The 14,869-nt window shown below is 38.1% G+C and overlaps 1 protein-coding gene across 1 annotated transcript; it reads right to left on the reverse strand.

Annotated features, from left to right (window-relative positions):
• Nucleotides 1–10,785: 10,785 nt before the first annotated feature.
• Nucleotides 10,786–11,912, reverse strand: LOC101554211 (MICOS complex subunit MIC27-like). Its single transcript, XM_012932584.2, has one exon. It carries the CDS (start codon nucleotides 11,903–11,905, stop codon nucleotides 11,096–11,098), a length of 810 nt encoding a protein of 269 aa, XP_012788038.2. The 5' UTR covers nucleotides 11,906–11,912; the 3' UTR covers nucleotides 10,786–11,095.
• Between the last annotated feature and the right edge of the window lie 2,957 nt (nucleotides 11,913–14,869).

Here is a 14,869-nt window from a genome sequence, read left to right on the forward strand (position 1 = left end):
CAAACACGTACCTCTGTCCAATGGGCTCTGAAACATGGCAGGTGCTATGCTGCTGCCACCAAAAGGCTGAGGAACAAAAAACTTTCCCCTCTTGGGAAGGCAAGGGACCTTAGCTTAGTTCACATTTCTGCGAGAAGCTGCTGGTTTCCAAAGTTGGTTTATGTTCCTCGGGGACTCTCTCTATAGTCTTGGCCATTATATTTTGCTTGGATATTCAGCACCATCAAGCATCAAGCCTGCCTTCTAGGGGCAGATGCTACATCATCTATTTTCCATTGCTCATGCTGTTTATCAAGAAAGGTCAAGAAATAGTCCTGGTTTCTACATACTGGAGCCATGTTTACAGGATCTGAGTGTCACTGGGATTCCAACTGGAGAAGGCAGGGAGACTGTACCTCTTCCATCTGGGGCACCCCGGTGTTATCGGCTTGGTTTGGGCCCCAGAGCATTCTCCGGTGTTGTGTTGCCTGCCGCCCAGGATTCTTTACTGCTGAGTGCAGTAAGATGGTGCCATGGGTGGGTTAAGGGTGTGACTTTTGGGGTCAGAGGTGGGCTGGAGGTTGGGATGGAACTTCCTGGTTCCAGTCCCTTCATGTGGTTCAGAGAAATAGTCCTAGTCCTTACATACCTGAGCCATGTTTGCAGAAGCTCAGTGTTGCCGGGATTCCATCTGGAGAAGGTGGGGAGACTGTATCTCTTCCATCTGAGGCACCTCATTGTTATTGGCTTGGGTTGGGGCCCGGAGAATTCTCCAGTGTTGCGTTGTCCACCGGCAAGGATTCTTCTACAGCCACATTTTAAAATTGTCAGTAGTCCATCCCACTTTAGAGAATTACAGTTCTCTCTCTCTCTCTCTCTCTCTCTCTCTCTCTCTCTCTCTCTCTCTCTCCCCTCTCTCCTCTCTTCTCTCTCTTACTTATTCAGGCCCAAAGTTTGGAAATCCTATTTGACTCATCTCTTTTTTCTCATACTCCACAACTTGCACTTGCAGCCAGTGAAGCTATTGGCTCAATTTTCAAAATAGATTCATATGTAAATCATGTTTTGTCAGCATTGCAGCTTCCACTCCAGTGCACACTATCACATATCTAAAATGGATTAATAGAACACCTCTTTACTAGTTTTTCTGTTTCGACCTTGCTCATTTTGTTCTCCATCCAGCTGTCTGAGTGATCATCTTAAATCAGATTAGCATGTGCAGAGTTTGCTCAAAATATTCTAACAGGTACAGAGTGACAGCACTATAATTAACATACTTGGTCTTACATCTCATTGACCCTGGTTTGAATTCTCAGACCCATACATGAATCTCTGAGAACTGCCAGGGGTCACTATTGAGCAGAGTCAAGAACAGTCCATGAGTACTGCTGAGTATGCAGCCTTCCACCGCCCCAACCCAAACAAAATATACCCAACAACAAAAATGTTCTAACGAATTAATATTCAAAGTTTGAATATGTGACAAATGATCATACATATCCCCATCTTCTACATTCTCTCCTTGCTTATTCCTCTTTAGTTTTAGCAGCCTTATTAACTATTCTATAAAAAAATAAAAATCAGGTATATTTGGACCTTTCCAATGGATTCCTCTTCTCTTTTGTATTTTTAATCTCAAGTATGTTCTTCCCTTAACATTTTCAGTTGCCAGTCCTACTAAATCTCTATCCTCTTCTGCTTAATGATTTACCAGGTTGTATACAATTTTATTATTTTGTTATTGTCTACTTTCTATAAAATCTGTACTCATAAAGTCAGAAAGAAAGAAAGAAAGAAAGAAAGAAAGAAAGAAAGAAAGAAAGAAAGAAAGGCAGAAAGAGAGGAAAGAAGGAAGGAAGGAAGGAAGAAAGAAAGAAAGAAAGAAAGAAAGAAAGAAAGAAAGAAAGAAAGAAAGAAAGAGAGGAAGGAAGGAAGGAAGGAAGGAAGAAAGAAAGAAAGAAAGAAAGAAAGAAAGAAAGAAAGAAAGAAAGAAAGAAAGAAAGAAGGAGAAAGAAATCTAATAAAAAAAAGTGGTTTGGAGGAAAGTTAACACTTCTAAAATTTTGCTGGGGGGCTGGAGCGATAGCACAGCAGGGAGGGCTTTTGCCTTGCACACAGCCGACCTGGGTTCGATTCCCAGCATTCCATGTGGTCCCCCGAGTACCGCCAGGAGCAATTCCTAAGTACAGAGCCAGGAATAACCCCTGTGCATAGCTGGGTGTGACCCAAAAAGAAAAAATAAAATAAAAATAAAAATAAAATAAAATTTTGCTGGAGGATAAAGTTCAAGAGATAAAATCTAAGGAGTTGAAACAAATACAAGCAAGAATCAGATTAAGGTGGTTCATATAGATCATACTGAAGACCTAAATTTCTGTTGTTTTGGTCATGGAGAGATGTTCAAGTATTTCATCTCTGTATCACCATATATCTTAAGTCTGGGCATTCAGAATAGAGGCATGTAACTGATGCAAAAAATACAGTGTTTGGAGAAACAGAAAAATGCTATATATTCTACCATCAAAATTCCCAAGAGTATAAATTTGGAATCCCCAATCATCTGATCAATACCAGTATCCTTGGTTTGGTTCCTGCTAAGCCAAGGAGGTTGAGGGAACTTCTATAAGGTTATTTTTTTCCCTTGAGGTTATAAATATAGAGTTATATTTTGAGCATTCTTTTTTCTTCTGCATCAATATTATATATCCTGAATTTTACCTTTAGGCACATTTCTCTCCATTCTTCTGAGGCTTGTTTTACCTCCAAAGAATTAAAAGGAAATATTATCTTTGTGGGAAGGGGTGGGAAACCACCCTTGAGTTTGGGATGAGTCACTTCTGTAACTGTTTACCTTTAAAAATAATTTTGTTTTCGGTCCAGCTTTGCTGGATAATGAAAGGCACTTTGAGCTTTTAGAGAAGGAACCTCTTCCCTTTTTAGCAACTCCTCTGGCTTATATCAATGCCTTATTCCTATATTTCACTCCTTCTTGCCATTCTTTCCATTTGCAACTGTCATTGCCATTTGCTTTGGCAATAAATAAGGAATGAAAGGCAAAACAAAACAGCCTGCCACGGTTACTGACAATGATAAGTCTGTGGGGAAATTTTTCAGAAACCTCAGAGAAGAGACTCTAGTGGTTTCTCAGCCCACAAGTTTCAGCTGTGCTGGGAACAATGGCTCTTCTGCCTACCTCCAAAGGACAAGATGAGACACGGGCCTTGTTTTTTCTTTCTCTTCCAAACTTCAAACTTGAGCAAACAATCTTTACTTAACCCACATGGAAAACTTGCAAACACAAACACATTCCTCCTCTCCTATTAGCGTTGGGATGAAAAGCAAACTTCAAATTAGTTAATGCTCATGTAGTTAAGTGGTTTCCTATTGACTGGGAATTTGTAGGTGGGGGAACTGATTTAGAGAAGGTTTTTTTTTTTTTTTTTGCTGTGTGGTTCAATGGCAAAAGAAAGTTCAAATCACACAGAATGTAATAGAAAGTTGTTTTTAGTTTTCTTTTAAGAAAGCATAAAGAAATCAATAAGATGGCATAGAATTTGGTCTCTGTTGTAATGCCAGGATTCTCACTTTACATGGAACATCTGGGTGGCACTATGAAAAATGGAAGCAGACATTTGGGAAATGTCTGCCCTTTGTCCTGTTGCATGGTCCATGAATATTTGTTGGGCAGCCCTTTATAGGGGTCCTTGGCGCCACCACATAGTTTTATTGTTTAGTTGAATGAAAATTTGTCCCAAACTCACTCCCTGATCCTCTAAAATGAATGTCTGGTCTTCCAAAAATGAGGTAGCTGTGTCCTTCCTGGTGGAAGACATGATTCTCTTGTTACATGGAATGTCTGCACAGGCAATTTGAGAAATGAGCCAAATGGGGACTGAATAGTCCTTCAGCAAGTACTTGGGACAAACATCTGCTGGTTTTATGGTGTCATGCCACTTCATCTTCATACTCACAGGAAAGTAAGTACATGAGGATAGTTCAGGATGACTTGATCCTGATAATAAAGAAAAAAAAGGTTTCAAATACTTTGAACAAATTGAAAATGGGGTTACACATCATAAATTGAAGGCAACCTTTTGTTTAATGAAATATAAGCAGCATCCAAAGGCATGATATTTAATCACAGAAGGCCTCACTTTCTAATGAATCATTGCACTCACCCTAAAATATCACTATTAGGTCATAAGTATAATGGTGGTTTTAATTATGTACCACCAGTATATCCAGATGGACATCAGGGGGACAGAGAACTGAGAATTTACACTTGCTGAAATTACAGGCAAATTTCATCTATTTGTGTATGTATGTTTTTTACTTTTTCCAGATAGAAGAGTCATTGCTTTCATTACATTTAAAACATTTTTTGTGAGTCTTAAATATAAAGAACAATGTTCTAGTGTTGTGCTAAAAAAATTTCAGAAATAAATGACCTAACACTTTAAACTCTGCTTTTCTCTGCTCAAATTTTGTGTTCATGGTATTTACCTGAGTTGCCTGTTTAAATGAAGATTCCTGAGTCCACCTTCACAGAGGATGATTCTGTAGTCTTGGATGAGTCCCAGATCCTGATTGTTTTTCACTTCTTTTTCATTTATTGCTCTTGTTGCAAGACGGGCGATTGTGCAGACCTAGTTATTATGCTGTCACACTTGACTCTGGTGTTCTCCAAGATGACCCAGTTTTAGTTACAGTGCTTGCACAGAAGCTCTACACAGATCACTCATTCAGTTGTGCTACTCACAAGCGCTCTAGTTGCAGAGCTGACTAGTGGGCGCTATTGTGCTCACACGTATGTGGGACAGGAGTCACACTCAGTTGCAGTACTAGCATATCTTTTTAATTTTGTTGATCACTGGATGTTATGCACTTAAGTGGTAGTGCTGACACATAGCTGGGTCTCAGTTGCACTACCAAGACCATGCTTGGAACGTGGATGGCACTGGAGTTGGAACCCATGGTCTCACACTTTAAGAAACTAAAGGAAGACACTATTTTTATTTTATTTTATTGCTATTTGGGTCACCCGGTGATACACAAAGGTTGATGCTGGCTCAGGCACTCAGGAATTACTACTGGCAGTACTCGAGGAACCATATGTGATGCTGGGAATCAAACCGAGGTTGGCCACATGCAAGGCAAACAGCCTACCCACTGTGCTATCGTTCCAGCCTCAGGAAGACATTTTATTTATTTATTTATTTATTTATTGCTTTTTTGGGTCACACCTGGCAGTGCACAAGGGTTACTCCTGGCTCTGCACTCAGGAATGGCCCCTGGCGGTGCTCTTAGAAAAACTTCTAAAAACAGTTTCTGTTTTCCTTTTTTATTCATATCTGCTTTGAGTTCTGGCCAATAGATAGAATAAGGAATTTCAAAGTTGGTTTACTAAATGATCAAACAAAAAAAAATCTGTAAGAATTGTTAACATGGAAAAAATAGTCAAATGCTATTTATCCAGGATACCAATGATCAGCCCCCTGAAAAGAAGGAGAATTATATTTCATATGGTTTTGTGCAATGACTGTTTACATCTAAAATCCTGACCTGAGGCCCTGTGAACCCTGGTGTGTCTAAGCCATCAAAGGAAGATTCCTCTGTAATCAGTTGCTGTTGAGTGCCAAGTGTATTTTACCGTATTTTCTTGGATCATGGGGATCACGACATGGAGGTCCTAACATAAAATGCCCAGCCAGTTCTGACATGTCAGAAATATCCCAAGTCCCAGAGGGATGAGCCCACTTCTTCTCTATCCTAAACAAGAAGGCACTAGGAAAAGGAAAACCAAAATGAAACTATGACAGTTGAGAAAGAATTTTACCCTGAAAATGGAAAGTTGGGTGTATTGATTGATGAGTTGAATGAATGATTCTATTAAAGCAGACAGGTTCTTGGCTTTGTTTTTTCTTTCTTTTTTGAGTCATATCCAGCGATGCACAGGGGTTACGCCTGACTCATGCACTCAGGAATTACTCCAGGCGGTGCTCAGGGGACCATATGGGATGCTGGGAATCGAACCCGGGTCGGCCGCGTGCAAGGCAAAGCCCTACCCACTGTCCTATCGTTCCAGCCATGTTGGCTTTGTTTTTTGTTGTTGTTTGTTTGAGGGCCACACCTGACAGTACTCATGTCATGTAAGGACAGTACTCAGGGATTACTCCTGTCTCTGAGCTCAGGGATCACTCTTGGCAGGGCTTTCGGTAATCTATGGAGTGCCAGCACCTTCCCCATTGTACTCTCTGGCCACTTTGTTGTTGGTTTTATCGTGGAGGTAAAGATACAGTTAGTACCTTTGAAGCAGAACCAAAACCAGGAGTATAGAATGACATACTGGCTGCCACTATTTGGGAACTCCACAGCTGATATTGGTCCTGTTTTGTTTTGTTTTGTTTTTTTTTCTGTCTGGGTTTGATCAGGACATAGCAGCCAACGAATAGGAAAGAATAGAGTGAGGTCATAACTGCAGGCTGAATTTATTTGAAACTTAAGAGTTTCAAATAAAACTCAGAGTTCTGATCATATTTTCCACCTTCTGCTCTCTCCATCTCTTCACATTACCTAGTTGCTCCCTGACTTTGCCCCTTCAGGTCTGCTAATAGTGATCCTTGGTCTCTAGTCTTGGGTTGGCACACTGTCTGTTTTGGAGTCCTTACATGCTCTCCATGATTCTGGGAAGTTATCACACAACATTCACCGACATAAGAAGGAAAAAGGAGCTTCAGAGAGTAACACAATCATGAAAAAGGTTAACTTTATGCCTCTACCTCTTTACTGTTGTCACTGTCACTGTCATCCTGTTGCTCATCGATTTGCTCGAGCGGGCACCAATAACGTCTCCATTGTGAGACTTGTTACTGTTTTTGTCATATCGAATACAGCATGGGTAGCTTGCCAGGCTCTGCCATGCAGGCAAGATACTCTCGGTAGCTTGCTTAGGTCTCCAAGAGGGGCAGAGGAATCGAACCCAGGTCGGCTTCATTCAAGGCAAACACCCTACTGCTGTGTTATCGCTCCAGCCCTCTTTAATGTTAATAGGAAAAAACAGTTGTTAGTACTTAAAGCAGGGTAATCTTAATCACGAGCTTAGAATAGGAAGCACCAGACTATTGCATTTGATAATAAATTTAATTGTTTTGCAGTCCCATTCTTACCCTCCCTTATAAGATGCTCTACAACAGTTTCTATTGACCAAAGCTTGAAAATGTGCTTGTTAAATAGTAACTGCTTTTGTAAAATAATATTATGTTACATTTAAACTGACAGTATTTCTCACTTATTGTTTTATTTATTTAACATTTTTTTTCTAAGAATGTACTGAATAACAAAAACTTTGCTTTATTTTCATTTATAGTATCAAAGAAGACGAAGGAAGGTTGTCTGGTCTTTAGAGAGTGTACTAGCTTAAAAACAAGGTATCGAATGGCAAAATAGTTGTATAGATTATTATTTTATTACAATCCTGATAAATGGCATAAAGAAAGATATAGGAAGCAAAGAGAGGCTTTATAAGGGCAATTAAAAGTAGCAGATGTATTGTGTATAAATATCTTTTCCCATTCAATATCTTTTTATTAAAGCTTGATTTTCTTTTACTGTGCAGAAGCTTTTTAATTTTATGTAATTCAATTTGTTTATTTTTTTTTCTCTTTGCCACTGTGATCATTTCATTGAAGTCACCTCTACAGTCAATATCTTGGAGAGTTCTGCCAATATTTTCTTCGATGTATATTATAGATTCTCTCTAATCTTACAGTATTTAATCTACACCGAGTTTACTTTTGTGAAGTCTGTTTATCATTTCATATTTTAGCATATTGCTATCCAGTTTTTCAACACCATTTGTTGAAGAGATTTTCTTTGTTCCATTTCATATCCATAACTCCTTTGTCATAAATTAACTTTGTCTATTAGTATTACTGTTTAATTTAAGACTTTCAACTGTGTTCCATTGGTCTGTAGATCTATCTTTGTTTCAAAAACTATGTAGTTTTGATTATTGTTTATTTGTAGCATAGTTCAAAGTTGGGAAATGCAATTCCTTCCATCTCTTTTTCTCCCCTGAGAATTGCTTGGGCTAGTTGGGCAGTTTTATAGTTTCAGACAGAGTTTAGTACAGTTTTTTCCAAATCTTTGAAAAATGTAATTTTAATTTTAATTTGTATTGCATTGAATCCATATGGTACTTTGGGTAAGGTGGTCATTTTGACAATGTTGATTTTTCTGATAAAAAATGTCTTTTCCTGTTATGCTGTCTTCTAGTTCTTTTAACATTGATTTATAGTTTTCATTTTATAAGTTTTTCACCTCCTTGTCAAGTTAATTCATAGGTATTATATGGTCAAGTTAATTCATAATGTTTCAGGGCACTATTTTGAAAGGGATAGTTTTTTAACTTTACTTTTCTTTGAGTTTATTATTTGTGTACAGAAAAGCCATGGCTTTTGTGCATTTATTTTTGAACTTATTAGGTTAGTTTATTATTTTATTATTTTTAAGAGTTTTTGTAGAGTGTTTTGTGGTGTTCAATATATAGTATCATGTCATCTGGAAATAGTGATCAGATAAAGGTCTGATGATGTAAGATCTATAAAATAGTAACAAAACTCAACAACAAAAAATCCAATGACCCCCATCCACAAATACAGAGACGAATAGAAACTTTCCCAAGAAGACACATGGATGGCCAATAGGCATATGAAAAAGTGCTCATCATCACTTATAATTAGGGAATTGAAAATCAAAGCAGTATTGAGATGATATCTCATGCCAGTGAGAATGACACGTATCAAAGAATTTAAAAATAGCCAGCGTTGGCAGGTTTAATTGAGAAAGGCACCCTCATCTACTTTTGATTGCAGTGTTATCTGATTCAGCCTCTATGAGAAGCAATATGGAGATCTCTCCAGAAAATAGTAATAGAACTACCATACAATCCATTGATAACACTTGTTGGCATCTAGCGTCCAAACTGGGAAGCATTTATTCAGAATGTTATTTAAACACCTATGTTCATCATATGCTTAGCAAAATATTCAAGACATGGAAACAACCCAAATGTTCAACTAGGGCCGAAATGGATCAAGAAGTTGTAGTGTTTGTGTGTGTGTGTGCATGCACATGTGCATGTGCATATGCACACACAGAGACAGGAATACTACATAGCTCTGAGAAAGCACAAAATAACAATCTCTTTCATATGTAGAACTTTAAGATACTCAAGAATGTATCAACAAAGGGCAAAAGGCAAGACAATTGTATAACTGATCCACACAATTGAGTTGGTAGTTATGGGTGGTAGGGACTAGAGACGAAGGTGGGGGTGAAAGGGTGAATTGAAAGGGTGAATTATTAAGGTTCTTGAGAAAGGGACATGGTATATTGGAGAAGGTTATGGTGTTGGAATAATCTGCATAGGAAAATGTAGGATAACATAGCTTCAGGTAGTTTAGGTTTATTGGGTTACTCCCGTCACAGTGCTCCAATTCCTCTGTGTTAATTTGTAGCTTCTTTCTTAGTGTTCTGTTGACTTGTAAATAATGTCTTTCTCTTCTCCTTGAGTCCTTTGCATAGCTTATTCAGAGCAAGTCCTTTTTGTATGGACAAAGAAAGACATTTATTAATATGCTTTTGCAATTTGGATTTAATTGGCTTTGAATATTATTAATTCCCGGGCATCTGCTTTCTTGACTGTAGCCTTGGTTGCCCTCAGTTCCTAGCCCTCTAAAAGTCAGGGTCCCGACGGGGGACGAGACAGACCCAGGGCAAGCGGTAAGTTATGTGCTACCCTGGCATCGAGATGGGCCTGGCCAAAGTGCCTCATTCTTAACTATAAGTTAAGAGTCTGATCATGGACAAGTACTGTCATGATCTTAAAGTAATGACGAGACTAGGACCCTGCTAGGGATAGGAAAGACTAATCTGGCCTGGGCACTGTAGTCTGAGATTGAGATGATCCCAGGAGAGCAATTCTAAAAGTTTAATGCATCTCTTGCTATGCCCATACAAACGATTAATATTATGAATGCTCATATGTTTGTTGGACAAGAAGAGGAGAAACACAACCACGGGATTTCATCATTGATGGGTCCTGTTGAAAAAGTATCTGTCCTAGAGAATAGGTGTTCTGCTATTGTTATTGAACCTTTTGTGCCTATCATTCTATTTTCGTAAACAACACCTGTTTCTTGTAAATTGCACTGTGCTTTGAAAACAACTCCTAATAAGGAAACAGGATGTCCTGTCACGCCCACAAGGTGTAACTAGCCTATCAGATGCAGACACTTGGACGTAAACAAGCAGGAGAGGTATATAAGGGGGGAAGTCACCTAGCTAGAGGCTCTTCCTGGTTTCTCCTCTTTCCGGTTTCCTCTCCTTCCCAATGCATGAGAAGGTTTCTGAATAAATCGCTGCAAGAAGAATCTCCAGGTTGAGTGTTTTTTATGGAAACCATCACCAATGATATAGTAAATCACAGAGTATCAATATATTTTTAAAAGTTTTAAAAAGTAGCAGATTTATAGAACTGATTATCAAACCCATCTTCTTCTATCTTGATTTAGCCCAAAATATTATCTTTTATAAAATGTTTGTGTTATTTATGCTCATGATTTATTTTTTTTTCAAGAGACATAAAATAGAGATATTTTATTCTACCACTGAATCATGAAAAAGGGCACTATGTCAGGAAATGAATCCTTTTACTATATACCCAGATGTCTTCAAATTTAGGTAACATTACTCTAGAAAATCTAAAGAAATACAAACACACACATACATTTATATGTGTATATGTATACATATATATGTATATATAATTCAGGCTCATTGGTGTAAAATGTATTTACTATTTTTAAATACCCTTAAAAGCCATCAACTCTATCTTATACTTTTTCCTCTACCTTTATCATAATTTAATGCGTTTAGATTTTATTCAGTTTGTGTTTTAGTCACTCATGTAATTAGTCACACATACTACATAGTATTAGAAGATGCAAGGGAACATTTGGTTTAAAGTATACTATTCATGACAGCTACCAGCTACATGATTTTTTCATCAGTATTTGCAACTTCACACATCTTGTGGTTTTCTCTGCAGACTATTTCAGCTTCTTGTGCTGTACATATCTACATCTTCTGGAGAGGACTGTCCGTGATCCATGAGCTTGGGGTCAGGCATGAACTTTGCAGCACCTGACGTGGATTCTGATTTGGTCTTTGTCTCCGTGCTGAGTTCTGCCGGTAAAGGTACTGAGTGTTTCAGATCATGAGTTGATTTAGCAGATACTTCTGTTTCAGTAGAGCTTTCTAGCTTGGTTTTGGCTTTAGGTTCAAGAAGAGACTCGTTGCTGTATTTTTTTGCCCACATTGATTGAACTGCTTCATAAATTTGCTGGCTTGTAGCATACGCTCTTTTTCCAGTTACCTTTGCAATTATTACTAACTGAACTGGGTAACAAACAGTTGCTCCTAAAGTGGCCAGTCCAAGTGGGTAAGCAATTTTCTTAAACTTAGTACCTTTTCTTGCCAAAACCAAGCCTGACACTGTAATCACTCCAATTTTTGGAAGGAAATCTTGAGGTGGATTCTTCAGATAGTCATATGCATCTTTTCCAAATTGTGCTGTATCTAGTATCCGATTTTTCACAAAGATATATACACCCTTGCACCAACCTATATAACAACCAGTTGTAGAACGGATGGATGTAAAGCCCATTTGTAAATGACCAGGCTGCTCCTGAACATACTTGTACCGCAGAGGTGGTGCAGTATAAATGGGAAGCTGCTCTGGTTTCACTAGCTGCATTTTTAGTTCATCTTCTTTAGCTGCATATACAACTATAGATGTGCATATCAGACTTCCAGGAATGGTTGTCAGCTTTCCAATCTTCGCAGCCGCCATACCTGCGATCATCTCCTCGCCCAGGGCCGTACGGGGCGCCTATGCTCATGATTTAAAACACATGAATCTGGTTATCTACCAACTATGTATTAATAATGGTATATATTGATATATTTGGTACAGCATAAGTCTCTGAAACACCACATATAAGGACCATACACATTGCACTGCTGCATGTGAAAATCAAAATAGTTTTAATTAGATTTCACTAAAATAATATTTGTATTTTTTATCTAGAGCTTGAATAGCTTTAGTAAAAAAATTAATTCTGTAGTTATATTACATAAACTTGAAATATGCTATCTATAAGAAATACTTAAAACATGATAGGTGAGAGTCTCGGGCCAGGGCTGGAGCTCGGGCTCCGGCGGAGATTCGACCCGGGTGGCCATGCCTTTGCACAGCCGCATGGATGTGGAACGAGCAGGAGCCAGAGCCAGCTTTATGACTTGGGGTTCCAGCGAATGCTTGCAACCATATATGCAGACTGTGAACTAAGCTTTTGCTCCATGCTGCTCCAGGAAGGGAAATGATTCAATTTCCAACTTAAATCTCCCTGGACTTAATTACTATAATACAGAAATTGTAAACCGCGCGGCGCGGTAGCAGGCGCGCGACTTTTTATCTCTTTATTCTCATCAGTGGAAAACTTATTATCAAATATTTCCTTGTCAATAGAGTTGTATTCTTGGGGGATAAATTCCAACAAAAATAGTGAGTCTGTGTTGAAACTCCAACAACAATAGTGAGTTTTGTGTTGAAATATGGAATGTAATCAAGGTAAAGAGAAAAGGAAGTGAAATTATCAGTCACGCGGGGGGGGGTTGGGGGGTGAGGGGTGGGATGTATACTGGGTTTCGTTTTGTTTGGCTTTGTTTTTGTTTTTATTGGTGGTGGAATATGGGCACTGGTGAAGGGACGGGTGTTTGAGCATTGTAAAACTGAGACATAAGCCTGAGAACTTTGTAACTTTCCACATGGTGATTCAATTAAAAAAATTTTTTAAAAAAACATGATAGGTGAGATAACTTCTTTGTTTATTTTTACATTTTATGGGCCACACCCATTAGTGGTTCAGGGCTTACTCTATGAATTGAACTCAAGGATCATTCCTGATACTGCTTAGGGATGCTATGTGGTACTGGAGTTTGAATTGGGGTAGGCCAGGTGCAAGGTTAGCACCCTAGCTACTGTATTATCTCTTCAACTCCAAAGTCTTTGCTTTAAAAAATGTGGGGGTCAAATTTGACAGTGTTCAGGACTTCCTTGTGGCTCTCCGCTCAAGGATGACTCCCGGTAGCAGGACTTTTGGGACCCTAGGTGGTACTGGGTTGGCTTCATGCAAGTCAAATTCCATATCTGCTGTACTATCTCTCCTGGCTCCAAAACATTTTTTTCTTTTTTTGTGCTTTTGGAGGGGTTGGTCAAACTTGTCGCTCTCAGGACTTACTCCAGGCTCAGCAGTTAGAGACTATTCCTTGTAAGGGTCAAAGGTTGAACTTGAGTCAGCCATTTACAAGGCAAGCCACTTTAATATTTCTCCAGCCTTAATAATTTTCAGTCCTATGTTAGAATGTCAGGACAATCTTCGAATTTGGAAAAATAAAAGTCCTTGCTATATATTTGAGTAAATAGTTGGTAAGCCTATTTCCTGTGATAACTTGAAAGAATAAGATAGGTTTTATTGCTCCACAAGGAGTAATTCCGTACCCTAGGTAACATTTGCTTATGTCTAGAGACATTTTTGTTTTTCACTCCAAGGACAAGAATAGTCTTTCAGGCTTGTTATGGTTAAGGATCAGGGTGCTGCTAAAATTAGAGAAATAGATAGGCTAAAACCCTCCAATAAAGAATTATCTCTTCTAAAATGTCAGTGGTTCTGCAACTGGTCAGTTTGGTTTCAGGTGACAGAGTTGGAAAGACTCAGATTGATTATAATGTCAATTGTTTTTTTTCATACAGACATTTTACCAGATGTACTCAGAAAAACTAAGCCCAGAAATAACTTAACAGTTTTCAGATTATATGGAGAACCTAAACTTTTGAATCCTCTATGAAAATCTTTTATAAGATCCCAAGTAACAACAGATGAGATCTAATAGCTTTTAAGTGGTAATAGTTACTTTAGAAAGAGTGTGGGGTAAAGATTAGATTAAGGATTTTTGGCCTTTAAACCTGTCTCTGATTTCTGATAGTTCACAAAATCCATTATTTTGACTGAGATTGTCTTGGGAGCTCTAAAATGGACTTAAATCAGTCGTGAGAATTTTAGCAAAGAATGTTAGACATGGTTCTAGAATATGCGAAGCACTAGAAAGATGAAGTAGTCTACCCAGTGTTTGAGGGGGAAATTATTATTAAAATAATTTTATTTAGTGAAGCAATTGCTGTTATCTTAAAAAGAGTTACTTATCAGAGATTCAAGAAAAGTTCTATGTGGAAATAGCACTTAAATTCTATCCTCAAAAGTAAAAGAAGGTACAAAACCGAATTGAGATCTGTAGTAATTGACATTAAAAGGAACAAGATCATAGATGAGTCTGTCAGGTAAAGCCAAGAACATACATTTTAAAAAAATTGGTGAATATTTTGACAGCCTAAGTCTTAATAAAAACTATTCATTTTATTGAGGTGATTTAATTTTGGAATGTACAATTGCTCATACTGTTTTCCAATAATTATTTTTCTTTTGGAAATTTTAATAACGTCATCACACTGCCTCTGACCTTCATAATTTCTTATGCGAAATCAGGTGATAATCACATTAAGAAACCTCCTTGTATCTGATGAGGTAATGTTTTCCTTGTTGTGTTTAGGATTTTCTATCTTTGATACAGACACACACAGGAAGTTCTAGGTGAAGAAATAAGAGTGCAGTGGCAAGCTGAAGGAGGTTCAGAGGAAACAAATCCTACTAGTACATTGGTTTTGGACTTCTAGACCCAAACTTTGAGAAAACAAATTTCTGTTTAAGTC

This window comes from Sorex araneus, chromosome 6, assembly GCF_027595985.1.
Source record: "Sorex araneus isolate mSorAra2 chromosome 6, mSorAra2.pri, whole genome shotgun sequence".
Lineage (NCBI taxonomy): Eukaryota > Metazoa > Chordata > Mammalia > Eulipotyphla > Soricidae > Sorex > Sorex araneus.

What these genes read in the sequence shown, in the direction of transcription:
- LOC101554211 (XM_012932584.2), bottom strand. Translation starts at nt 11,905, where the DNA reads ATGATCGCAGGTATGGCGGCTGCGAAGATTGGAAAGCTGACAACCATT.